This window comes from Oryx dammah, unplaced genomic scaffold (assembly GCF_014754425.2).
Source record: "Oryx dammah isolate SB20612 unplaced genomic scaffold, SCBI_Odam_1.1 HiC_scaffold_11229, whole genome shotgun sequence".
Classification (NCBI taxonomy): domain Eukaryota; kingdom Metazoa; phylum Chordata; class Mammalia; order Artiodactyla; family Bovidae; genus Oryx; species Oryx dammah.
This window is the reverse complement of record NW_024080622.1, coordinates 2,620,751-2,648,275: the sequence shown is the minus strand read 5'-3', so window position 1 is coordinate 2,648,275 and position 27,525 is coordinate 2,620,751. Positions and strand designations below refer to the sequence as shown.

The 27,525-nt window shown below is 35.2% G+C and overlaps 1 protein-coding gene across 2 annotated transcripts in view; it reads left to right on the top strand.

Moving 5' to 3' along the window:
• The window catches only part of LOC120861146 (importin-8), a 67,643-nt gene that overhangs the window by 11,631 nt on the left and 28,487 nt on the right, over positions 1-27,525 (top strand). Inside the window, exons 4-17 of one of the 2 annotated variants that reach the window (XM_040236783.1) lie at positions 924-1,082; positions 2,064-2,220; positions 6,951-7,040; positions 8,726-8,820; positions 9,258-9,342; positions 13,749-13,883; positions 14,730-14,829; positions 19,533-19,609; positions 19,897-20,013; positions 20,443-20,532; positions 21,942-22,107; positions 23,153-23,313; positions 23,768-23,893; positions 26,014-26,080. In XM_040236783.1, coding sequence (XP_040092717.1) covers positions 924-1,082; positions 2,064-2,220; positions 6,951-7,040; positions 8,726-8,820; positions 9,258-9,342; positions 13,749-13,883; positions 14,730-14,829; positions 19,533-19,609; positions 19,897-20,013; positions 20,443-20,532; positions 21,942-22,107; positions 23,153-23,313; positions 23,768-23,893; positions 26,014-26,080 — 1,625 coding nt within the window. The remainder of the gene's footprint in view (positions 1-923; positions 1,083-2,063; positions 2,221-6,950; positions 7,041-8,725; positions 8,821-9,257; positions 9,343-13,748; positions 13,884-14,729; positions 14,830-19,532; positions 19,610-19,896; positions 20,014-20,442; positions 20,533-21,941; positions 22,108-23,152; positions 23,314-23,767; positions 23,894-26,013; positions 26,081-27,525) is intronic. The other variant, XM_040236784.1, reaches the window with a different exon arrangement.

The following is a 27,525-nucleotide window of genomic DNA, read 5'->3' as shown; positions in this document are numbered from 1 at the left end:
CTGAATACGTATCTTTTTCTTGGCATAGTGGAATCCTATTTTAGCTTGATTCACTTTCTGACCATTTGCAAGTGACCATGTAAGGACACACTGAGAGTTTGTAGGAGAGAAATTTTTTCCCCTCACTTTCTTTTCAGTTGTGACTGGGATCCAGTTGAGGAAATGATTACTGACCTAAGTGTTATGAGATCACATCTTTTATCACTTAACTTCGTGGTTTTATTGAAGATATTTCTTTTTTTTTTTTTTTTCTGTTTAATGTCTTGCCTGTTGATTTTTTCCTATGTTTCTTTGGAAATAGCTCTTAACATTCCACTTCAGGAATTTCCAGCTAGTACTTGGTACTTCGTATAAAATTTAGGATCTAAGGAAGCTTTGATAGGTGCAAAATACTGCGTGGCTGGAATTGCTGATGACTGATTCATGGAGATGCTTCCCACTGTTATGTAGGCTTCCATTTTACTTACTGTGACCATTTTTAGGTTAAGTTTGTCTAGTTGAAATAATAAAATACTTTGTTTTTTTTTCCCTGTAGGATATGATAACCAAAATACAAAATATGACAAGGTGGGAAATTTTATAAGAGCTGGGGTTGATTCATTGTCTTTTGTTTTCTGGAGACTTTTTTATGAATTTATTAAATTTTTTTTTTTTTTTTTTACAAAGCTTATCTTTAGGATAAGACCATTTGAAAGATTTGATACATTTTCGGCAATCACTCATTCTGTTTATTTTCATTAAGTTTGAGTTACTGAGGAGGTGTTTTTTTTAATAGGACCACTCTTTTTCTTATCACCCTAGATAAATAACTATATAATGTAGACAAATAGGAATCAAAGTGCTTTTGTGTACAGTACTAGAGGTCTTTGAAGCCTGATATTTATAACTACTTAGATTGTGGACTTTTTCCCCCCACCTTATAGAGTCCAGTTAACAATGTGTCTCCGTGCCATCATTAAATACGATTTCCCTGGTCACTGGCCAGCGGTAGTCGACAAGATAGACTATTACTTGCAATCACAGAGCAGTGGAAGCTGGCTTGGCAGTTTGTTATGTCTGTATCAACTGGTGAAGACATATGAGTAAGTTGATTTCTATTGGCTGAAGATACCAGCCTTGTGTTACTTAGAAAGAATTACATTGCATAGAGGGGTCTGCTGTGGGTGTTGTGCAGAATCAGGTTAGTTTGGGAAATGTTGGATTAAACACAAATGTGGTAATTTACTACAGTTTTTCAAAGAATCTTTAATCTGCTAATGTGTTAATCTTTCAGGCAGTGCTTCTCAAACTTATTTATTAGTTTCAGAGGACCATTTATTTAACAGCTTTCCTTGGAAATTTTGATGGAGAGGTACCTTAACATTTGTCTTCAAGTGAGCACATTATTAAGTAGACCAAACATTTACCTTTTTGGATGCAAGGTAGAAAGTGTTCACGTTTCTTTGCTAATGAGCTTCGTTTCTATAAGAATTGCTTGGGAAGTGTGGGAGTAGTGTCACGTTCAATAGCATTGCTTTCTAGTTTCGAACTGCTGCTCTGCACACAGAGTTCTGTAGTCCTCCTTTTAAAGTGATTTTTAGAGGATATTTTAGACTTACACCTATTAAAGTGATCTAAGAGCACATACATTTGTAAACTATTTTAACTTCTCAATATACAGTAGAGACAACTGTTTTTTTCCACCATTATTTGTTATATAATAGGAATATCTATTTAAGCTGGCATATCAGCCTGTATTTTGTGGCAAGAATTGTGGTATGATGAAAATTAATCTAAGTACTAGAAAAATTGATTTAGAAAAGTTGCAAAGCTGTTTTTGATTATTTTGAATTAGTCCAACTCTTTCTAAAAAGATTTTAGGTATTCTGCCTGAAACAGGGATGTGCTCTTTTAAAGTCTGTCTCAGGTTTATTCTAACAATCCAAAGTGAAATGTAATACAGTGTTTGGAAAGTTATTGTTTTAGTTTTATATAGTTTAGAAATACTGTTTTTCATTCATTGCTTATAGCTCTTTTGTGGGGGGAGAAATTATTGTTCTCTTGTTTTGTCTTTGCTCATGTAGATATAAGAAAGCAGAGGAAAGAGAACCTCTTATAGCAGCAATGCAAATATTTCTGCCTCGTATTCAGCAACAAATCATGCAGCTCCTTCCTGATTCCTCACATTATTCTGTATTAATACAGAAACAGATTCTGAAAATCTTTTATGCACTTGTGCAGGTAAGTTTCTATAGCAGAAGACAAATTTGATGCCATGTGTTTCTGCCTGGCACATTGAAAGTGCTCATAAGTGTCAGTTATTGTTTATTGTTGAAAACTACATATTATATATTCTCACATGTATTTCTTAAAAAAAAATAATCCTTATGAGAGAACAGACTCAGAGAGGTCAACTTAATTGTCCAAGGTTATCTGAGTGGCAGAGCTGAGATTCAGTGGCCATATGTCTTTCACCCCAGTGTCTGAAGTCTGAGTATGGAAGAAACAAGGCAGTTAACTGTCCTAAAACCTGATGATTTGACTAATCTGTCCATAGCATTCTGCCTGTAGATTAGTTATAATTATAGGAGAAGAGAAAGGAAGAGAGTTATTTTTTTATTGAGAAATCATGTTGATGGCAGTTTGTTTGCATTTGACCCAATTTAAAGCTAACAAATGAGATTGAGTGACTCATTTACCTTCATTTAAAAATTTCCTTTTTCTTAATTGAAAGCTATAATGAACATTAATATGGAATGTTTTAAATATAAAAATATTTAAAATTTAATCCTTGAAAGGCTTGGGTAAGATATTTAGATCTGAGTGGAGAAAGAATAATTGCTGTCAGTTTAAACTATTTGAGTGATGAGTGGATTAAAGCTTTATTTCATGCTTTTCTTTTAACTTAGTCATGGCAAGAGGGTAGTTTCATCAAGGTAGAGAGTCAGGATAGTTTGGTTTTGTTCTTGGCTTCTATCTGACTGAAGTACTTTTATATTGTTCTAGAATATTTCTCTTTAATAAGGATTTATATTTTTAGCCTCACCTTTTAAACATTTAATAGAGACAGTCCAGGGAGGATATTTGTGTTTTTTTCAGCTTTGCCTTTTTGAGGGGAGTGGGAAGGGGAAAGGAGGCACCTCTGAGAAAAGAGAAGAAACTAGAATACTAAGAAAACATATCCCTTCACCTTTTTTTCCTTTTTTAAAAAGTAATAAACTAGGAAGATGTATGATGCTTTTGGTTTTTTCTGTTCAGAAATCTTTCTCAGGAGCATCACTTTGGGGCAAACATTTTTTATTCAGTGAGATGTCTTACCATTAGACATAGTAATATCCCATTTATTCAGAGCCAGACTTCCCTTTCCCACTGGGAGAAGCATAGCCAGGAACTGTAAGTAAGACAGAGGATGATGAAATAGTTTTCTTAAAGTCTCTACTTCTACTTGGTTTGCTAAGAGAGAAAAATCTAATTTTTTTTTCTTAACATGTATGTGCTAAAAACCTGAAAAATCTGGGGAAAAAAACCCTCGTCATTTTAAACCATTTCAGTAATTATTATGTGCTGATATAATAATATTCTTCAGTGAGGAATCCTGGAAGCAAAAATTTAGAAGGCTTTAAGTGGCATAGTTCCAGTGTTTATGTAAGTAAAGAATGATTATCTATAAAGGAAAAGGCAGAAAAATTTTTGTTATAAAAAGTATGATATAATGAAATTGATTTTGTGTAAGCATTTATTAAATATTTATTGTGTACAGGGCTCTTGAATATTTCATACATATTTCAGAACTCATTTGTCCAGAAGTGAACTCATTATTATCTTCCCCCTAACCCTGAGCCTGCTGTTCCTCTTTGCTCCATCTTACAACCAACTGACTGCCCACTGCATTTAGAATAAAGTGTTAATTTCTTCACCTGGCCTATAAAACCTTTCATCTCTCACCTCATCTTATGCTGTATTTAGCTTTAGCTTTGTTCTTTACACTCCAGCCATATGGAAATTCTTTTAGCTTCATGAGCAGGTCATGCCCTCTTGTCACTGCTGAGCCTCTAAGGCACCGTGCAGCCTGGAGCACCCTCCTTCCCCTTTCTGCCCTGGTCCATTTGTGCTCCTTCTCTGTGTCTCGGCTTGCACATCACTTCTTCCAGAGATTGTCTCTTCTATTAGCAGGCTGCGTTACATGGTCCTCATGGGTGCTCTTATCAACATTGTAATGCTTTTATCTGTTCTGTTTATCACACCATATTGTAATTTCTTATTTAAATGTTTCTCCCCCCTCAATTAGAATGAAGCTTTACTTATTATATCCTTAGCATGTAGCAGGTTTTGGAATGCATGGATGCAGAGGTGCTACCCTCATCTGTAGCTCAAGGTGTAGTTGGGAGGGGAGTTGTACACTGTAATATAGTGTAGCGGACTGTGATATCATGCCACAGTGTAGACAAAATTAATTGAAAAAAGTGTTTCTTGAAGGAAAGATTTTCATTAAAGTCATTAAAATGAGTTTGCATCACAAAAAAGATAATTATGGGAGGAGAAATTAAGGAAACATCCCTATTTACAACTGCATCAGAAATAATAAAATGCCTTGGAATAAACTTATCCAAGGATGTAAAAGACCTATATTCTGAAAGCTATAAACACTGATGAAGGAGTTTGAAAACAGTACAAAGAAATGGAAAGATATTTTGTGTTCTTGGATTGGAATAAGTAATACTGTTAAAACGTCCATACTATCCAAAGCAGTCTATAGATTTACTGAAATCTCTATCAAAATATTGATGACATTTTTCACAGAAGTAGAACAGATAATTTACCCAAAACCCTCAATTGCCAAAGCAACCTTGAGAAAAAAGAACAAACTTGGAGATATCACACTCCCTGACTTCAGACTACACTACAAATACACAGTAATCAAAACAGTATCATACTGGCACAAAAATAAGCGTATAGATCAGTGGAACAGAGCAGAGAACTCAGAAGTAAACCCATGCACATATAGTCAGTTAATCCACAACAAAGGAAGCAACAATATACAGTGGAGAAAAGACAGTCCCTTCAGTAAGTGGTGTTGGGAAAACTGGACAGTCATATGTAAATGAATGAGGACATTTCCTCATAGCATATACAAAAATGAAATCATAACGGATTAAAAACCTAAATGTGAGACCTGGAAACCATAAAACTAAAAGAGAAAACAGGTAGCACATTTTGACATGAATCATAGCAATATTTTTTTGGATTTGTTTCCTAAGACAAGGAAATAAAAACAAATGGGACCTAATTAAGCTTAAAAGCTTTTGCACAGCAGAGGAAACCATTGACAAAACAAAAAATATCTTCTCCCCTAAGTGGGAGAAGATATTTGCAAATGATATTAGCAATAAGGGGTTAATATCCAAAATATATTAACAGCTCATATAGCTCAATAACAACAACAAAAACCCAATTAAAAAATGGGCAGAAGACTTGAATAGACATTTATCCAAACAAGAAATATAGATAGTCAACAAGCACTTGAAAAGATGCTCAACATTGCTTACCACCAGAGAAATGTAAATCAAAGCCACAATGAGATACCACCTCATTTCAGAATACCTATCATGAAAAAATCTTCAAATAACAAATGTTGACAAGGATGTGGAGAAAGGGGAATCTTCATACACTGTTAGTGGGAATGTAAATTGGTACAGCCATTATGAAAAAGTATATGGCATTTCCTCAAAGAACAAAAAATAGGACTACCATATGGTCAGCAATTCTACTGCTAGGTATATATCTGGAAAAAATGAAAACACTAATTCAAAAGATATATACACCCCAGTGTTCGTAACAGTATTATTCACAACAGCCGTATTATGGAAGCAACTTAAGTGTCCGTCAATAGATTAATGAATGAAGATATTGTATGTTTATGTACATGCATATACATACAATGGAATATTACTCAGCCATAAAAAGAATGAAATTCTGCCATTTGCAGCAATGTGGATGGACCTAGAGTGTTTTACACTTAGCGAAATGTCAGGCAAAGAAACACAAATACTGTTATCACTTACATGTGGAATCTAAAAAATAAACAAGTGTTTGTAACAAAACAGAAACATACATAGATACAGAGAATAAACTAGTGATTAACAGGAGAGGGCAGTGGGGAGGATCAAGATGCATATGGGATTAAGAGATATTAACTACTGTGTATAAAATAAATGAGTAACAATGATGTATTGTACAGGGAAATACAGCCATTATTTTGTAATAACTTTAAATGGAATATAAGTCTATAAAAATAGTGAAGTCACTTGTATACCTGAAAATAATATAATATTTTAAATGAACTACATTTCAAAAATAAAAGGATAATTATATGAGGTAATGGAAGTATTGACTAACGTTGTTGTAATTTAACAATATATATGTGTATCAAATGATCATGTTGTGTACCTTAAACTTACATAGTGTTATATATCGATTCTATCTCAATAAAGCTGGAAAGATAAAGTTTGACACCTAAAGTGGTAAATGGTAAAAAATCACTTATCTAGAGTCTCATGCTGAATAAATGACCTCTTTCTGTATTATTTTTATTATTTTTTACCTAAAAATGTACCAGGGACTTCGTTGGAGGTCCAGTGGTTAACACTTCATGCTCCCAATGCAGGGGGCATGGGTTTGATCCCTAGTTGGGGAACTAAAATCCCGGATGATGCACAGCATGGCTGAAAAAAAAGGAGGAGCTCAGAGAAATAATTTATAGCATGTATATTTTCTAGATTTAAAAAATTTAACTTACACACATATGCTTATAGAGCTGTTTTAAGTTAAATTTTAGGTTGAATCATCTGAAAATACTATTTTCATGGTCAAGTGTTAGCTGTTCCATGTTTTTCAATCTTTCTATATAGATGAGTTGCAGATTTTTTAGAGGGGAGGAATTATTGTCTGATATTGTTGTCTTTTGTTTTCAGTATGCATTGCCTCTTCAACTGGTGAATAACCAAACCATGACAGCGTGGATGGAGATCTTCCGAACTATTATTGACAGGACTGTTCCTCCTGTAAGAAAGGGCTTCTGTTTCTAAGAAGAATTGGGAAAAGTTGGATTTGGGTTATTTGTGGTAGACTGATTATTATCCCAGACTGGTATTTGGGGAAAAAAAAATTACTGTAATAAAAATAATTTATGATACATACTCAGCTACAGAAAATTCAGATAAACAAAATTAATAAAATAACTGTTTAATCCTACTAAAAATAGATAGCCATTTTTAAAACTTGATAATCATTCTCTTTTTTTCTCTGCATTCATATACAACATTTTTTCCTACAGAAAATACTATAAAATCTTTAAGGAAGAAGTGATTAAAAAGGCTCTACTGACAAAATCCTATTAAAAAGTGATTAAAAAGGGTATACAGGAAAAGAAGCATTAACGAAATCTGTCAGGAAGAACAGCTATATTTTACGATGAGTGTAAAAGCGACATATATACATATAGACAGTTGTGTGCATGCGTGCGTGCTCAGTCACGCCTGCCTCTCGTGACCCATGGACTGTAGTCCACCAGGCTTCTCTGTCCATGGCATTTCCCAGGCAAGAATACTGGAGTGGGTACTGTTTTGATATTAATTTTCACTTAAAATTTCTTAGAAATATTTTGGACGATTTTGAATTTTTTTGTATGGTACATTTTTGCTTAATGCTTCATTTGCTAGATATTTAGCTTGTTATAGGTTTAACTGTAAGGATGTAGTTAGATTTCTATGCACATATATGATTATTTTGTCTGGGTAACCTCCTTGCTGTGTTAAGGCTTTGACAGATCTTTAGCTAATTAGTAAATTAATTAATTGAAGTAGAGTTGATTCACAATCTTATATTAGTTTCAGGTGTTTGGCATAGTGATTCAGTATTTTTATAGATTATAGTTTATTAAAAGTTAGTAGAAAGTAATGGCTATAATTTTCTATTTTGACAGATCTTGAAAACAGCTTTCTAGAAACATTGTATTGGCTTATACTTTAATAAACAGTGACTGATACTGTTTTGTTAAATTCTAAGTTTGCCAGTTTGATAGGTGAAAGATGGTGTCTCATTTTTATCTGCAATAAATGTGATACTATATTTCATCTATCAGATTAACTCAGATAACTAATCAGATTAACTAACTTAAAATATATTAAAATTTAAAAATTATGTATAAAATTATATTAAATATATTAAACATTATATTAAAATATAAAATTATAAAAATTATAAAATATTTTAAGTTTTGAGTTTGTCTCCAGATGTTGTCTCCACATGTCTCAATATTCCTTCCTTTGTCTATATCTTGGGACAAATTATGTTGAGGTTTAGTTTATACACATTAATGCACAGAAATTAATGAACAGTTCAGTGAATTTTGACAGACTGACACTTGTGTTACTGTCTCCCAGATCAAGATATAGAACTTTTTGGTATCCCAGAGAGTTTCCTTGAGGGATGTGATGTTTTGTATTTTGTTTTCTACTTATTTGGGCCTTTTAAAGATAGGAGATAAATGTGAACAATAGCACTAGTTAGTTGAAGTTTTGTTTGTTTAATTCCTACCTAGCAATCTGTAAAGTAAGAACTTGCATTTGTATGGCAATCTGAATTCATATTTAATATTGCTTAATTTATAACAACATTTATTCTGCCTTTGTTAGTCACATAAACCCTTTCATTGTAGGAGTTTTATCTGGGTGTTTTGTCCTCCTAGGAGACTCTGCAGATTGATGAGGATGATAGACCAGAACTAGTCTGGTGGAAATGTAAGAAGTGGGCACTACACATTGTAGCTCGACTCTTTGAACGGTAATTCTGGTTATTTGATTTACCATCTGTGCTTAGCATCTCAGTATTGGATATAATAAAATTGAATAGGTCCCCTTGATGCTATATGGTATTTGGTTATTTTTCTTTAGAGGGCAAAAAGTTACCCTGTGCTTGTTTTAAAGCAGGCTTCACTGTGATCATAGGCTTTGAGATCGTAATGAGGTGAATGGTCTTCGCTGGGTCTTTCTAGTCTCTTTAAAAAAGGATGGAGAGATGATATTTCTGTCTGAAATTTTAAGTATGGCCTGGAGTCCAAGTGCTGCTTGTCATAATTTCATTTCGGGGCTTTTAAATAAAAGGGAAAGTGTTAGTTTTCTGCCCCAGTAGAATGTATCTATCAAAAAGTATTTAAACTAATGAGCATGTTTTGTTTACAAAATTCTCAATATTTAAACATTTTCTCTTTGTGTTTCAAGATATGGAAGCCCAGGAAATGTCACAAAAGAATACTTTGAATTTTCTGAATTCTTTTTGAAAACTTATGCAGTGGGAATTCAACAGGTAATAAACTTAACATTTTTAAAATAAAAGGATGATTACTACTGAAAGTAGTTAAAGTCACTTTTGTCATTTAAAAGTAGATTATAAAATATTAATTAATACATTACCTATTTTTAAGGATGAAATGGCAGCTCTGGGAATCTAATGCAATGCTGTCAGTTTTAGAAGCAAATGTACTAGGGTAGCTACTGCAAGAATTCCCCTCCCAAACAAACAAACAAAAAAAAGAATACCCCTCCTTGATGCTGGACTCAGCCCTTTCAAGTATGTTGATTGATACTTGTACAGCAGTCACCAGTATTAGATCATGTTCTTCAGGTAACTTTCTGACCTCATGTCAGGAAACAAAGATTAATCAGACATAGTAAAAGGCTTTAATGATAAAGAAAGTGTTTCTAGATTTTTATCAGTCTCTGCATATTAGTCTTCTTTATTGTCAGTGATAGAAAGTTAAATACTTAAAACCTGACATCTTAGATGGAGTAATTCCTTTTATGGATTATCATTTCTAAAAATTACCTTGCAGTGTTTCAGGAAAGCTATGGCTATAATTTTCTCACAAATTACTTTATTGGCCCATTAAGTTCAGTTCAGTACCTCAGTTGTGTCCAACTCTTTGTGACCCCCACAGTCTGGAGCATGCCAGGCCTCCTTGTGTATCACTAACTCCTGGAGCTTGTTCAAACTCCATGTCCATTGAGTCAATGATGCCATCCAACCATCTCATCCTCTATCATCCCCTTCTCCTCTCGCCTTCAATCTTTCCCAGCATCAGGGTCTTTTCCATTGACTCAGTTCTTCGCATCAGGTGGCCAAAATATTGGAGTTTCAGCTTCAGCATCAGTCCTTCAATGAATATTCAGGACTGATTTCCTCTAGGATTGACTGGTTTGATCTCCTTGCTGTCCAAGGGACTCTCTAGAGTCTTCTCTGACAACACAGTTTAAAAGCATCAGTTCTTCAGTGCTCAGCTTTCTTTATGGTCCAACTCTCACATCCTTATATGACTACTGGAAAAACCATAGCTTTGACTAGATGGGACCTTTGTTGGCAAAGTAATGTCTCTGCTTTTCAATATGCTGTCTAGGTTTGTCATAGCTTTTCTTCCAAGGAGTGTGCCTGCGTGCTAAGTTGCTTCAGTCATGTCTGACTCTTTGTGACCCTATGGGCCATAATCCACCAGGCTCCTCTGTCCAAGGGATTCTCCAGAAAGAAAACTGGAGTGAGTTGCCATGCCCTGCTCCAGGTGATCTTCCCAATACAGGGACTGAACCTGAATCTTTTATGTCTCCTGCATTGGCAAGCAGGTTCTTTACCACTTGAGCCACCTGGAAAGTCCTTCCAAGGAGGAAGTGTCTTTTAATTTCATGTCTGCAGTCACCATCTGCAGTGATTTTGGAGCCCAAGAAAATACAGTCTGTCACTGTTTTCATTGTTTCCCCATCTGTTTCATGAAGTGATGGGACTGGATATCATGATGTTAGTTTTTTGAATCTTGAGTTTTAAGCCAGATTTTTCACCTCTTCCTTCACCCTCCTCAAGAGGCTCTTTAGTTCCTCTTTGCTTTCTGCCTTAAGGCCCATTAGACAGTTTGCATTTCAAATCCTGAAAGATGATGCTGTTAAAGTGCTGCACTCAGTATATCAGCAAATTTGGAAAACAGCAGTGGCCACAGGACAGGAACAGGTCAATTTTCATTCCAATCCCAAAGTAAGGCAGTGCCAAAGAATGTTCAAAGTACTGGACAACTGCACTCATTTTGCATGCTAGCAAAGTAATGCTCAAAATTCTCCAAGTGAGGCTTCAGCAGTACGTGAACCGAGAACTTCCAGATGTTCAAACTGGATTTAGAAAAGACAGGGAACCAGAGATCAAATTGCCAACATCTGTTGGATCATCTTAAAAGCAAGAGAATTCCAGAAAAACATCTACTTCTGCTTTATTGACTACACCAAAGTTTTGACTGTGTGGATCACAATAAACTGGAAAACTCTTTAAGAGATGGGAATACCAGACCACCTTACCTGCCCCCTGAGAAACCTGTATGCAGGTAAAGAAGCAACAGATGTGCAGGCTTCAACATGGAACAGTGGACTGGTTCCAGGTGGGAAAGAGTATGTCACGGCTGTATGTTGTCAACTGCTTATTTAACTTATACGTAGAGTACATCATGTGAAATGCCAGGCAGGATGAAGCACAAGCTGGAAACAAGATTGCTGGGAGAAATATCAATAACCTCAGATACACAGATGACACCACCCTTATGGCAGAAAGTTAAGAAGAACTAAAGAGCCTCTTGATGAAAGTGAAGGAGAGAGTGAAAAAGCTGGCTTAAAACTCAAAGGTCAAAAAATGAAGATCATGGCATCCTGTCCCATCACTTCATGGCAAATAGAGTGGGGAGAAATGGAAACAGCACCAGACTTTATTTTCTTGGGCTCCAGAATCACTGCAAATGGTGATTGCAGCCATGAAATTAAAAGACACTTGCTCCTTGGAAGAAAAGCTGTGATGAACCTAGACAGCATATCAAAAAGCAGAGACATTACTTTGCCAACAATGTTCCATATAGTCAAAGTTATGGTTTTTCCAGTAGTCATGTAAGGATGTGAGAGTTTGACCATAAGAAAACTGAGCACTGAAGAATTGATGCTTTTGAACTGTGGTGTTGGAGAAGACTCTTGAGAGTCCCTATGACTGCAAGGAGATCCAACCAGTCAATCCTAAAGGAAATCAGTCCTGAATATTCATTGGAAGGACTGATGCTGAAGCTGAAACTCCAACACTTTGGCCACGTGATAGGAAGAACTGACTTCTTGGGAAAGACCCTGGTGCTGGGAAAGATTAAAGCTGGGAGAAGAAGGGGATGACAGAGGATGAGATGGTTGGATGGCATCACCAACTCGATGGATATGAGTATGAGCAAGCTCCAGAAGTTGGTGATGGACAGGGAAGCCTGGAGTGCTGCAGTCCATGGGGTTGCAAGGAGTCAGACATGACTGAGTGACTGAACTGAACTGAAACATATACTTCGTTGTGGATACCAGGATAATCAGGGAGCTGGTCAGCTCTCTTCTCTGCTCTTTCCACTGCTATTAAAGCCTCAGTAAGCATCCTGAAATTGATGCCTTCTTATAGTGTGTTCAGTAGAGGTTTTCCAGTGTCACATAAACATGTGTAAATACACACACATTTAAATTTCATGCGGTTGCATCCATGCCGTGGAAGCCGTTCACAAAATGGTGCTCATGACTGAACAACTAAACTGAACTGCATCCATGCCATAAACTGAACCTTGATTATTTAAGGTATATATTCCTGACATTTTTTAATGTTTTTTTTTTAAATCAAAAGCTGTTCCTTTCGTTAGTGTTGTGGCTCACCTGCTACCACCCGCACTTCGCGTGAACCACAGCCATATTAGGGAGAACTGTGTTCAGTAGTGTCCCTTTTTAGTCTGAATTCCAGAAAGAGTTTCTTGGTGATAAGACTTCTGACAAATTTTATAAGCCTGAATTTTATGTGACTTGAACTGAATTCATGTTCTGAATTTATAAATTTTGTACGTGTTTTAAAAGAACACTTATAAGTTTATGCATCAGTTGAGAGTTAAGCTTGCTTGTAGTGAAGGACTCTGGAGATCAGGAACCAGAATACTTGGGCTATGTGGTAGTGCAGCCTCCTGCATGGGTCATGGCAGTGGCTTTGGGCATGGTTCCTTCCTTAGAAACAATCTTTAAAAAAAAATAAAATTTAAAAACTCAGTTTTGTGTTATTTCTACAAAGACTTTCCATGGTCTGAGATTATAAAATAAAAAATTTCCACACTCTTTTAGTTATTCTATGGTTTCATTTTTTTGTTGCTGTTGAAATATTTTCCCCATCTAGAATTTATTTTGGTGTGAAGTTTAGTTAGGGAGCTACATTAATTTTTTAGGAGCTACCTAGTCAACTATCCCAGTACTGTTTTGTTTTGAATGACCTTGTTTCTCTTCCAGTTGAAATGCACCTTTGTCAAATATTAAAAATCTGTTTATGGTGTCTCTCACTATATGGATATAGTGTTTTCAGTGTTCATTTAGTCAAGTCTATTATTTTACAGTAGTTTTAATTTATTTGAAGAGCTAGTATGTGGAATAGAATATAGGCTTATTTTGAATACTTCCACAGGTTAGAAGTAGGGTAAATGGCAGAAAATCACAGTGAGATATCTTTCAGTTCAGTCTAACAAGGACCTATCTAAGCTCATGTGATTTCTCACAAAATATTTATTTTTCTAAAAATCTGTTAGTTTTTTATTTATCTCTGTAACCTCTGACTTGATTTTATGTCATGCCTAAAATGCCCCTCCTGTTAACTTTAAAATTATTTTTTCTCCTATGTTTTCTCTTCCTATTTTCCTGTAGGTACTACTAAAAATTTTAGACCAGTATAGGCAGAAAGAGTATGTAGCTCCCCGTGTTCTTCAGCAAGCTTTCAACTATCTCAACCAAGGAGTTGTTCATTCTGTGACCTGGAAGCAGATGAAGCCGCATATACAGGTTAGTGTCAGTGAGCAGGTCTCCGAAATTATCCTCTGGTTAAAAATTTTCAAGAGAAGGTCAGTGTTAACTAATCCAGTATTTTATATTTAACATATTTTTGTTTTCATTAATAATTTCAGAAGAGTATCTGATGTTTCATATAAAGAGTTTAGAAGTTTAAATATTTGAGAAGAATGAGGCCTTCAAGTTAAATGAATTGATCTTGGTTGGAATCTCATTTAGCCTCTGTTTTTCCTCTGATACGTCAGATAGTATTTTTCTCCCCTCCTTACCTGCAAGTTGCTAGGATCAAATGAGGTATTTTGTATAACAGCATTTTGAAACCGGTCGCCAGGGCTGTAGTTAAGGTAGTGTTCTTTTGTAGGAAATGCAGCCTGATACATGATCGTTTTCTTTCGTAGGTTTTTATTTCTTTTTTTAGGTTGTTAAATTCTACAGCAAAAGTTAAAGTTTTCTGTTTGTATCAATTTTACTTAAAGGTAGAATTCAGCATTGTTAAGCATTGATTAATTCAGCATTGATAAGGAACAAATCAATGAAAAGTTATGGACCATTGATAAATAAAATAACTGGATAATTTGAAGATGTTAGGAACTAAATTTTTTCCTCTTAAAGTATGCATTCTTTAATTCTGTAATCTCTAAGATGGTAGCTGAAAGGTAAAGCAAATTCTTTTATCTTTGGTGTCTAGGATAGATTTTGTTTAGTGTTATCTTATTATAGATCTTAAAGATCTGTTAGAAACATTAATATGACAGTTTGGAAAAATGACTTCGTAAAGCCTTTCATATTCCCCAAATGTGAATACTCTATATCCATTTATTGGTTTGTTTTTTCTCTTAGAATATCTCTGAAGATGTGATTTTTTCTGTCATGTGCTATAAAGATGAGGATGAAGAACTGTGGCAGGAAGATCCATATGAGTATATAAGGATGAAATTTGGTAATTGAAATTATTTTATTCCTCATCAGTTCCTGGTTATATGAAGTAGTATAACTAAATTTATACTTTTGAGTAGATTTATTACTTTGTGAAATTCCCAGAGTTTTGCTTTGCATGATAAATTCCAAAACTCGTGAAAGTTTGGTGTTCTGCTGAGCCAGTGGTCTTGAGATGAGAAGCTACTTTATTTATCTAACCCTCTCAAGGACGCTGAAGCAGTATCAACTCTATGCAACTCTTGCTATTGTGATGCTGATCTGCAGAGTCCATTCCTTTCTATGACTTTTGGGCTACACATTTGGGTTTGTTCTTGGTCTGGGAGATCCTTTGCATTTCTGCATATTTTAGGAATGCTGCAATATAGTTTGTGTCCTTATCCTAGGGACTGAATATTCCTCAGGGGAATGAAATTACTTTTGTTGACACCAGTGTGTGGCTCTGTTCTCTGTGGGTCCTTTTAACCTTGGGTCTTCCTGGAGGCTGCTGAACTCTGTAGGTTGCCCAAATTCATTCCTCTTTATTCCCAGTATGAATTAATCACTTCATGTGTACTCAGGCAGTTAGTATAGGAAGATGTTAACTTGTGTACCACTGTTTCTTCCACAGTGAATAAGCTATCTGGGGGCAGGGACTATCTTCAGTTCAGTCCAGTTCAGCTGCTCAGTCGTGTCCGACTCTTTGCGACTCCATGAATTGCAGCACGCCAGGCCTCCCTGTCCATCACCAACTCCTGGAGTTCACCCAAACTCATGTCCATTGAGTTGGTGATGCCATCCAGCCATCTCATCCTCTGTCGTCCCCTTCTCCTCCTGCCTTCAATCTTTCTTAGGATCAGGGTTTTTTCCAGAGAGTCAGTTCTTTGCATCAGGTGGCCAAAATATTGCAATTTCAGCTTCAGCATCAGTCCTTCCAATGAATACTCAGGACTGACTTCCTCTAGGATTGACTGGTTTGATCTCCTTGCAGTCGTAGGGACTCTCAAGAGTCTTCTCCAACACCACAGTTCAAAAGCATCAATTCTTCAGTGCTCAACTTTCTTATGGTCCAACTCTCACATCCTTACATGACTACTGGAAAAACCATGGCTTTGACTATATGGAACATTGTTGGCAAAGTAATGTCTCTGCTTTTTGATATGCTGTCTAGGTTCGTCATAACATTTCTTCCAAGGAGCAAGTACCTTTTAATTTCATGGCTGCAGTCACCATCTGCAGTGATCTTGGAGTTGAAGAAAATAAAGTCTGGTGCTGTTTCCGTGTTTTCCCACTCTTATTTGCCATGAAGTGATGGGACTGGATGCCATGATCTTATTTTCTGAATGCTGAGTTTTAAGCCAGCTTTTTCACTTTTTCCTTCACTTTTATCAAGAGGCTCTTTAGTCTTTCTTCCCTTTCTGCCATAAGGGTGGTGTCATCTGTGTATTGGAGGTTATAGATATTTCTCCCGGCAGTCTTGATTCCAGCTTGTGCTTCATCCAGCCTGGCATTTCGCGTGATGTACTCTGAATAAAAGTTAAATAAGCAGGTTGACAATATATAGTCTTGATGTACTCCCTTCCCAATTTGGAACCAGTCTGTTGCTCCATGTCTGGTTCTAACTGTTGCTTTTACCTGCATACATATTTCTCAGGGGGCAGGTAAGGTGCTCTGGTATTCCCATCTCTTGAAGAATTTTCCAGTTTGTTGTGATCTACACAGGCAGAGGTTTTGGCATAATCAATAAAGCAGAAGTAGATGTTTTTCTGGAACTCTCTTGCTTTTAAGATGATCCAGTGGATGTTGGCAATTTGATCTCTGGTTCCTCTGTCTTTCTAAATCCAGCTTGACCATCTGGAAGTTCTCGGTTCACGTACTGCTGAAGCCTCACTTGGAGAATTTTGAGCATTACTTTGCTAGCATGTGAATGAGTGCAATTGTGCAGTAGTTTGAACATTGTTTGACATTGCCTTTCTTTGAGATTGAAACAAAAACTGACCTTTTCCAGTCCTGTGGTCACTGCTGAGTTTTCCAGATTTGCTGACATATTGAGTGCAGCACTTTCTTGGCATCATCTTTTAGGATTTGAAATAGCTCAACTGGAATTCCATTACCTCCAGTCACTTTGTAGTGATGCTTCCTAAGGCCCATTTGACTTCACATTCCAGGATGTTTGGCTCTAGGTGAGTGATCATACCATCATGATAATCTGGGTCATGAAGATCTTTTTTGTATAGTTTTCCTGTGTTTCTTGCCACCTCTTCTTAATACCTTCTGCTTCTGTTAGGTCCATACCATTTCTGTCCTTTATTGTGCCTGGCTTTGCATGAAATGTTCCCCTGGTACCTCTGATTTTCTTAAAGAGATCTCTAGTCTTTCCCATTCCAATGTTTTCCTCTATTTCTTTGCATTGATTACTGAGGAAGGCTTTCTTATCTCTCCTTGCTGTCCTTTGGAACTCTGCATTCAAATGGATATATCTTTCCTTTTCTCCTTTGCCTTTAGCTTTCTTCTTTTCACAGCTATTTGTAAGGGCTTCTTAGACAACCATTTTGCCTTTTCCATTTCTTTTTCTTGAGGATTTTCTTGATCACTGCCTCCTGTACAGTGTCACAAACCTCTGTCCGTAGTTCTTCAGCCTCTCTATCAGATCTAATCCCGTGAATCTATTTGTCACTTCCACTGTATAATCGTAAGGATTTGATTTAGGTCATACTTGAATGGTCTAGTAGTTTTATCTATTTTCTTCAATTTAAATCTGAATTTGGCAATAAGGAGTTCATGATCTGAGCCACAGACAGCTCCTACTCTTGTTTTTGCTGACTGTATAGAGCTTCTCCATCTTTGGTTGCAAAGAATCAGCCAATCTAATTTCAGTATTGACCACCTGGTGGTCTGTCTTGCTTTATTTTGCATTCTCCATTCCTCTGCAGCTCTACACTACTTTGCAAGTTCTTGGCACTAGTCTGCATTCAGTGAAATGTTTAAATAAATAATGATAAGACTAGCATTACCTAAGGCATGCTGACGGGACTGTGACCACAGTGCTTCCCTCTTCTTGGGACGTGTGTTTCTGGTTACCTGAATTAAGCCTACTAGCATAGATGCCAGATTATTGGTCCATGTTGTTTTCACAGTGCTTTATGTTTAGTATTATTTGATTCGGTAAGTGAGGAAGTGCCTCTTTCCCTTGGAGACAAAGTACAGGAAAAGCAGAAGTGTGAGAAAAGTAAATGCAAAAGTATTTACCACTGGTTTATCCTTCCATTCTATCATTTCCTTTTCAAAATCATGATACATAATGCAGGATTTATTAATTCCCCTTCCTAATGCTTTAATGGGCTTCCCAGGTGGCGCTAGTGGTAAAGAACCTACCTGCTAATGCAGGAGACTTAAGAGATGTCAGTTCGATCCCTGTGCCGGTTGATCCCCTGGGGGAGGGCATGGCAACCCACTCCAGTATTCTTGCCTGGTGAATCCCTTGGACAGAGGAGCCTGGTGGGCTTCAGTCCATAGCACCGCACAGTTGGACACGACTGAAGTGACTCGGCACATGCACAGTGCTTTAAATAGCACAGAATTACTTGCCAATCTTTCTTCTGTCTTATTTAAGGCATTCTTTTTAGTGTTTGGCTTTTCTATACCTGTGAACTTTTATAAGTGCAGGGTATTTGTTTAGCTTTCTGAAAACTACTGTTACTTTACTTACTCTTTATATTAAATAAGAAAGTACTTAAGGTTTTGGAAAATATAATAGTCAAGAGCTCTGTGTGTTACGTTTTATTGATTAAAAGAGAATATGGATAACTCAAGACTAGGTTGTCTTTTTTTCCTTAATAGTTTCCTTCTGTGGACTAGAATGCAGTGGCTAGTGTGTGTATTTTACTTTTAGAAAGCTATTGGGGAAAACAATTACTACTCTCTTTTTTATATTTTTGTCATGTGCAGTTATTTATATGAACAAAATACTTCTAAGTATAGACTGATATTAATAATGGTGTTTTTAGATTTGGTAAAAACTGAAGGAGAGGGACTTATTTGCCAGTCCAGTGGCTAAGACTTCATGCTCCCAATGCAGGGGGGGCCTGGTTATGATCCCAGGTCAGAAAACTAGATCCTGCATGCCATAATTAGAATATCCCACATGCCCCAACTGAGACCCAGCACCGCCAGAGAAATAAATATTTAAAAAAAGAACAGACTGAAGGAGCTCAGGCCTTGATGTTAAGACAGTCTGGATGTGAATACTGGCCTAGTTGCTTACTGTGTAATTGTGGACAAATTACTTAACCTCTCTGAGATGCGGTGTTTTCAGCTGTACTGTCTTGTGTGCATTTGTGTGTAATCAGTTTGTTTCTTTCTCTTACTGTGTAAGCAAGATGAGAACCTTTTTTTGATATTTGTATATCCAGAGCTTAGAACAGAGCCTGCACACAGTAAACAGTAAATACATTTTTATTGTTTTCTGATAGAGGTAAAGCATTTTTCCTGTCCTCAGTGGAACTGTATTGTTTGTTTTAATATGATTATTTAAAAGGACAGCCTATAGAGTTTGATAAATATTGTTGTGTATGAGAGCAGTCATGATATGTTCTTAGCTTATAACCAGTGTTATATATGGACTGTTTTATTTCTGTGTTCTGGAATAGTGGTCAGTCAGGTTTAAACTATAATAAGTAGTTGTATTTTTGCTAACATGGTTTAAACTTTTAAAATCTAAAATCTTAGATATTTTCGAAGATTATGCTTCTCCTACCACAGCAGCCCAGACTCTCTTATATACTGCTGCAAAGAAAAGAAAAGAGGTATGTAGTTATTCTTTTTAAATACAAAACTGAAAGGTGACCTGTGTTGATTTGACATTCTAATGAATGCCCCTTGTAATTGAAAAATTATGTTAGTAGTTATAATCTGTAACTTAAAAAAATTTTTGTATCCTCATAAGGGAAAAGAAATATTTTTTCTTAATTGTAGTTGCTTGATAGAACACAATAAAATGTCTTTATTTTTGAAAATTTGTACATTATTTTTAATATGATAGTAAAGCAGTGAAAGCTCATGTAGACTAAAGTGGATTCTTCTGTTTCTTTAGGTGTTGCCAAAAATGATGGCATTCTGTTATCAAATCCTAACAGACCCGAACTTTGATCCTAGGAAGAAAGATGGAGCCCTGCATGTGATTGGTTCCCTAGCTGATATTTTACTGAAGGTTACGCTACTCAAATTTACTTTACTTAATAACACTGTGAAGCATAGGCAGATGAGATAATATGAGAATTATGGATAATTTAAAACTGCTGACTCTGCATAATTGAGTTGACTAAAATTTTTCTGTCATTTTAATTTTTTAAATTTAAATGGCTTTTTATTTACTTTTTCAGTATGAAACTGTTGTTATATAAAAAAGATGATACAAAATAACTTTAGGGTTGTTTCTAGAAAGATCAGTTGATACCAAGTTTCTATCTAAAGACTATTTCTCTCTTGTTTTAAAACATGCATTATGTAGGTCAATAATTTTACAAAATTTAAATAGAAGTATATTAAGTGTTTCATAAGAAACAAGCTTTATTAGGAAGTGATTTTTACATATGAAAAAGACATTAATAAGTTAAACTCAATTTCTATTTCCTAACAGAAGAGTTTATTCAAGGACCAAATGGAATTATTGTTGCAGAATCACGTATTTCCATTACTATTGTCTAACCTGGGATACCTTCGAGCCAGAGTAGGTTTTTCCATATTTCATTATAGTGTCTCGAAATCTTCATTTGTAAGTTAATTATTGAACTAAATACTTTTGGACAAATTTATCTTTTACCACTCTGGGACAAAATGAAGTCAGTGAGAATATCTTTTATAGTCATAAAAGCTGAATAAAGAGCAAATTAGTAAATAAAGGGATGTATAGATTTTAACTCCAGCTGCCCCCCCTTGCCTCACTTGTGCATATGCAGAACATACTGTGAGAGGGATGGTGCTGCAGCAGTGGTACCATGTAAATTCATAAGCTGATTAATTTTTAGTGTCCAAAGCAGCATGAAAATTATATTTTGGCTAAACTCTTGATTATGATTTCCAGTATAATAGTTAGAGACACTTTAATAACATGGAGAAAATAATAATCCATGTAAATTTATTTGTATTCTAAGTATATATTATTTATAAAAGCAATATATTTTATGGAGAAATAAAAATAGAATTTTTAACAGCCTCGTGCTTACTTTTGTAACTATATCAGCACATGCTAAAACCAATATATGTTAACAATGCCTTGTACACACCAAGGCATTTTATAAATAGAAGACAGGGACTTTTCTTTTGGTCCCACTGGAGGACCACTGTGCTCCCAATGCAGGGGGCCTGGGTTCAATCTCCGATCAGGGAACTAAGACCTGGAGCAATCAAATAAAGAAAGAAATAAAAATATTTTAAAAGAGATAATAGTCACTAGAGAAATATTTGTGTGAATATAGGTTAGAAATGTAGAGGGTGCACAAGTATTTCTATAAGTAGGTTACTGTTTGTACAGACTATTAATTGTATTTCTCTTGCAAGTCGTTAGTCATTCAAATTAATTACTGTCAATTGTATTTTATGCAATAGAGATTTAAAAAAAATAATATGATTTAGTGGTCTAATAGTTTAAAGTTTGGTAATTTATACAAGGTTAATTTTTTTTTTTATCTTCTGTGACTGAAAAAGTCAAGTTTCTTAAGCTGATTAGTGTAAGGGAAAATAATATTTTATTCATTTTTGCTATGAAGACCAGTAAATGAATGTCAACACTGGCTTGTAGTGCTTTTACATATAAATAATAAGTTGTGACTCATAATATTTATTAAAGCATTGACAGGATTTTTTTTTTTAGAGACACTTAAGTTGGGCTCTGTTTAATCTTTCTTATGAATAATGATATTGCATAAAGGTAATTTAGAAGTAATAAAATTGCCTTTCTTATAAGAAGTATGGAATCGTGAAGTCAGCAACTGAGACTAATATGTTTCCCTCCAAAAAACAAATAAATAAATAGTACATGGTAGGATTAATGATGTTTTACTTAGAAGTTTTTATATTCATTATTACATAAAACCATAATCCTAATAGTTTCCTACTAACTTTTTCCTTATAACATAGTCCTGTTGGGTACTTCATGCATTCAGTTCTTTGAAATTTCATAATGAGCTCAACCTAAGAAATGCAGTTGATCTAGCAAAGAAGAGCCTGATTGAGGATAAGGAGATGCCTGTCAAGGTTGAAGCTGCCCTTGCTCTTCAGTCATTAATTTCTAACCAGACACAAGGTAAAGCCAAAATTATTACTAAATTAACAAAATTTAAAATTTAGAATAAAAATACATTTTTAGAGGGTATTTTAAATTAAAGAATAATTTTGATGTTGTCTTCTCAAATAGTTTTGTTTACTTCCTTGTCTTAAAGTTCAGAGTTTGGGTTTTTGAGCTTTTGCCCCCTCAGAATTTTATAAGAGTTTATTCCTGCCACTTTTAGGAATGTCTGTTAACTGTGGTTTCCAGAAGAATTTGAGATTAGGAAACAAGTTGATGATCGTTAAACATTAGGGTAGATGGGGAATCGAGAGACCTAGGAGTCTAGTTTTGACTGAGCTCCTGCCTTGCCGTCTAGACCTGGGCAAGATATGTGATCTGTAAAGGCTTAGATTGCCATATATTTAAATTTAGGGGGATTGGACTAGATGGCTTCAAGATTCCTTTTAGCTCTAGGATTCTGTGATTCTGCCAGTTCTGAAAGCAGCAAGTTGCATTTCTAGTGAGTGATAACATATATCTCCTTTGTTTGTTTAGAAGAATGCTCTGTTCAAAATTCAAATAAACCTTTAAAAGTAAATTCTGCATTATGAAGAACATTAGCCTTTATCCCTATACAGCAGTGTTCCAATGGAAGGCAATATTAGATAAACACATGTGGGGAGAAGGATGGTTGGAGATTGGGGTGAAAGAGTGAATGAGCGTCATCAATGTCGGGCATAGTCTTTATGTAAATGGTTTTTACACTTGTATCATGCTGTCATATTCATGTTTGATAAGTCATGCTGATGACAGAGGATACATGTGATTCAAATTTCTCAAGGGAGCTATTGGCATTTGGGGCAGGAGAGTTCTTTACTGTGCAGGACTGATTGTCCATATGTTACTCATGGGAAAATGGATACATTGGTGAACATTATTTTGGTACAACTTTATAACTTACTTACCATCAGGCACATATGTATCTGGAACCTATTACCCTGTGTTATTTACTTTGTGACCAAGTAAGTTTCACTTGTGAATCACTAATATTTTTTACTGAGTTTGTTTTTTATTGCATTAGCCAAGGAATATATGAAGCCACATGTAAGGCCTATTATGCAGGAGCTGTTGCACATTGTTAGAGAGACAGAAAATGATGATGTTACTAATGTTATCCAGAAGATGATATGTGAATACAGCCAAGAGGTAGCCTCAATTGCTGTGGATATGACTCAGCATTTGGTAAGACTGGGCATAGTTTTATGTTAGTTTGGTATAAAGGCTTTAAATAATCTAAGTAAATTAAACTCCAAAATTTGAAGTTTAGTTTGTATGTAACTGAAATGCTAATGTAAAAGTATTTGCTCTAATAATTCTGATGGTTAATAATTTCAATGTATAGTTTTCAGTTTTCCCAGATTTTGGATTTATTCATTTAAAGACAACCAGAAGTTAATTATTTGCTGTTTGATTATAATAGCTAAAATATATTTCACTTTAGTGACCAGATAAGGGCAAAGTGGCTATATTTAAAACATGACAGTTTCTATCATCAGTATTCACTTGGCAAACTGCATATCTTAAAGTTTGAGCAGTGGTGGCATTTGGAGATGTGACACTGTCCTTTTGCTCACTTCTCATAGAGAAGTGTGAATGTAGCAGTACTAATTGTTGAATGTGTTTGCTGTTTTTGTAGGCTGAGATATTTGGCAAAGTTCTTCAAAGTGATGAATATGAAGAAGTTGAAGACAAGACTGTAATGGCTATGGGAATTTTACATACCATTGATACTATCCTGACAGTTGTAGAAGACCACAAAGAGGTAGGATTTCCTTGTGTTTTATGATGTCATTATAGTAACTGAAATTTGTATTATCATTGGTCATGAATTTTAAAGTCTTAACCTTTAAACTGCTGTTTATATTGCTGGATTTTAAAACTTACCCTCAAATTTTAAAGAAAAGTATTAAAATGATTGAAGGGAAATGTTACATGTGATTTTAAAGTACATCGTATATCTCTTTTGCTAAGCTTAGTTCAGTTCATCACATCTGCTATGTGCCAGGGTAGGCTTGGGGGAAAACCAAATTTAGTAGGACACAGCCCTGTTGTTTGGAATCCATAGTCTGGTCTTCTTGGTAGAGAGAGACTGCCATTCAGTTACAGAGGCAAATTTTAAATAATAGAACAAAATACTGATGTAACAAATACCCGAGAATGGAGGGGAAGAAGAGCTTAAAACGTCATCTTTCCTAGGCTGAATTCAAGAACAACATTGGATTAAGAATTTGCGCAGATGTTTGTCAAGCACTCTCATATCCGTTCAGTTCAGTTCAGGTGCTCAGTCAGGTCCAACTCTTTGCGACCGCGTGGACTGCGGCATGCCAGGCTTCCCTGTCCATCACCAGTTCCCGGAGCTTGCTCAGACTCATGTCCATTGAGTCAGTGATGCCATCAATCATCTCATCCTCTGTCTTCCCCTTATCCATTAGCTGATAGAATGTTACCATGTCCCCCTGCCATAGCGCGGGTAATGGTAATGCCCTTTTGCAGAAGAAGAGCACAAGGTTCAGGTAGTGTCTCATGTTTGCAGAGTTGGGAATTTGTAGATTTAGAGTTGCAGTCAACTGATATATCCTGATAATACATCAATTATTGCCTACCTAAAACCTGCTGCTCTCCTCCGCAAGTATTATATATTATATAGCCTTTACTTAAATTATATTTGTGTTCATTACTTCTGCCAGCACAGTTGACTTGTTTGGCAATGATGGCAGCTCTCGTTTTATACAGTGGGACTTAGGAAGCAGGTGCTGGTTCTTTAAATAGCATTGTTAAACCCTGTGGCTGTTGACTTATCGTGTGTTTATCACATACTAATGGATGCTTACCAGGTTCTTAAAAATGGTTCAATTTTCTTCTCCTGGGCAGGCCTTTCTTTGCCTAAAAGACTTAATGTAAATTTTTGTTTTCATATTCATTATTGTATGTCTGTGTCCTTGTTGAAAGTATATGGGCCTCTCTGTAATGGTGAGATTTTCAAGTTGAATTGCATGTGTACTTAAGGATTATTCTCTCTGTTTATATGTAGAACTTGTATTTTAAATTTGAAGAGAACTTAGAAATCGTCTTGTCAAGTTTTCCCAAATATGTTTGTCTGGAGGATGGGTAGTAGTAGGATAAGCATCAGGATTAGTTTGAAAAACAAAAACAAAACAACCCCACCATTTTATCTTTCTGTTTTAATTTTTTAATTCTTGATATTACTTTTATTTTGAATTTCAAATAAAGTTAAAGGAGCATGTGACCTTATTGTGATTATCAAAGGAGGAATGGGTTAAAGTTGAGATACACTAATCAAATCTAGCTTCCCTAACCTATAGATGAAAAACCTTAAAGCCTTTGGCTAGATGGCTTTGCCAAGGTCATAGGTAACTAGAGGCAAAACAAGGACTGGAATCTTGGTCTCCTGACTGCCAGTCGTATGATTTTGAACTTTGACTTACTAAAAGCAAGCTTTGAAAGCAAGATTTCCTTAAAAGAAATATTTACATGTGTACAAATACTTAATGTATGAAGAGTAAAATTAGAAATCTGAAAAAGATGGCTAGTATTTTTATGTCTTCACATAGAAGTCCTAGATATATTAGGAATTAAAATATTGGTATAAAATATGAGATAAGAAATTAATTTAACTTGTAATTTTATTATGATTTTAACCCAAATTTCTATCATTAGCCCACTTTTCAGAATATCCTGGTTATTCTTTGATGTTTAATTTTTCACATGGAATTTAGAATTAACTTCTTAATTTCTCTTCTCAAAAAGGTCCTATTGGAAAAAAAAATCCTATTGGTATTTTTATTGGGATAATATTAAATTTACAGATTAAATTAAGGGTTATGATGAATTTTAAACTAAATGTTTAAAATTTGTCTTTAGGTTACTCAGCAGTTAGAGAATATCTGTCTACGGATCATTGATCTTGTTTTACAGAAACATGTAATTGGTAAGTTCAAAGATAGAATAAAAAGGTAAACTGAGACTATTTTTAAATTTGATGAAAAATGCATTTTAGCCCTTCAAATTCAACAAGATGGACAGTTTTGAGAAAGAGAAGCTTGCCTTCTGTTCAATTTTTAGATATACTTTCTCATATTAGATTTCTAGATTTTCATTTAGAGGTAAGCTTAACATACCCAATTAAGAATTTTTGTTGTTGGAGTTTTTAAAGAACAGAGATTTTAAATGTTTTTTAGAAAGAAAGAACTAAGATGAGGTTCAAGTGAGGTTACTTTAGGATTGAAAAATGTGAGATGATAGGCATATATTCTATCAGAAGTGTGAATTAATTGTTATTCTGTTTATGTTATGGTACCTGAATTCTGAGTAGAGTCAGTAGTTAATGCTGGATGTTATAGATTGATTGGGATTTGTAGAAGAGGCAACTTTTCATAGTATCCAAGTATTTTGAAGATACTAGCCACAAGTCTTGTGGGTAGGAGAGAAATGTAGCCTGTATAGTGTAAGAGATAGAAAGATGGAACAAAAGCAGGTTACCACATTAGAGCAGCCGTCTCCAAACTTTTATCATTCACACCATTAGTAAAAAATTGAGCATGTACTTCTAATGTATATGAATTATAATTGAGGATATATTTATATGCAATATACATGTTACTGTGCTACATTTACATACATAAAGAGAAATGTAAAACATGAGATTGAATATAAATGAATATGTTTATCTCTACTAAGTGTTCTAATGCATTCTTCTCCCATTTTAGAGGATTATCCTCTACCCTGCCAACCTAGTCCTTACTTTTGAAATCATCACTATAAAGCAGTTGTTCTCAAACTTTGATGTGGATAAGAATCACTGAGGATCTAGTTAAAATGAAGCTTCCTGGACCATAACTTCAGAGATTCTGATACACTCAGAAAGAATATATTCACTTATGTCCTTTTTGTGAAGAGATGCAACTGAAAATTCTCCATTAAAAATTTTCTTTTAAGGACTTCAAACATGTGAAAACATTTGACTTACAATATTGTATTAGTTTCAGGCTTACAACATAGTAATTGGATATTTTTATAGAATATGCTATATACAAAGTTATAAAATACTGACTATATCCCTTGTGCTGTGCATTACATGCTTGTAACTATTTCAGGTCAAGGGGATTAAGAGGTACAAATCACTAGGTGTAAAATAAATAAGTCACAAGTATGTAATCTCCATTGAAATTTAAAGTAAGTAGTCTTGAGGAAAAACTGTGAAGTAAAGCAAAGTGAAGTGGTTTATACCAACTTTCTGTAATCTGCCTATACCAGATTTGTAATTTGGGCAATTACAACATCAGGATGTTAAGAAAAGAAAAGGGGCCTATTTCTTGAGTGCAGTGGGCCGAGGAGAAAAGTTTCAATTGCCTCTCTCCTCTAATCTCATCTCTA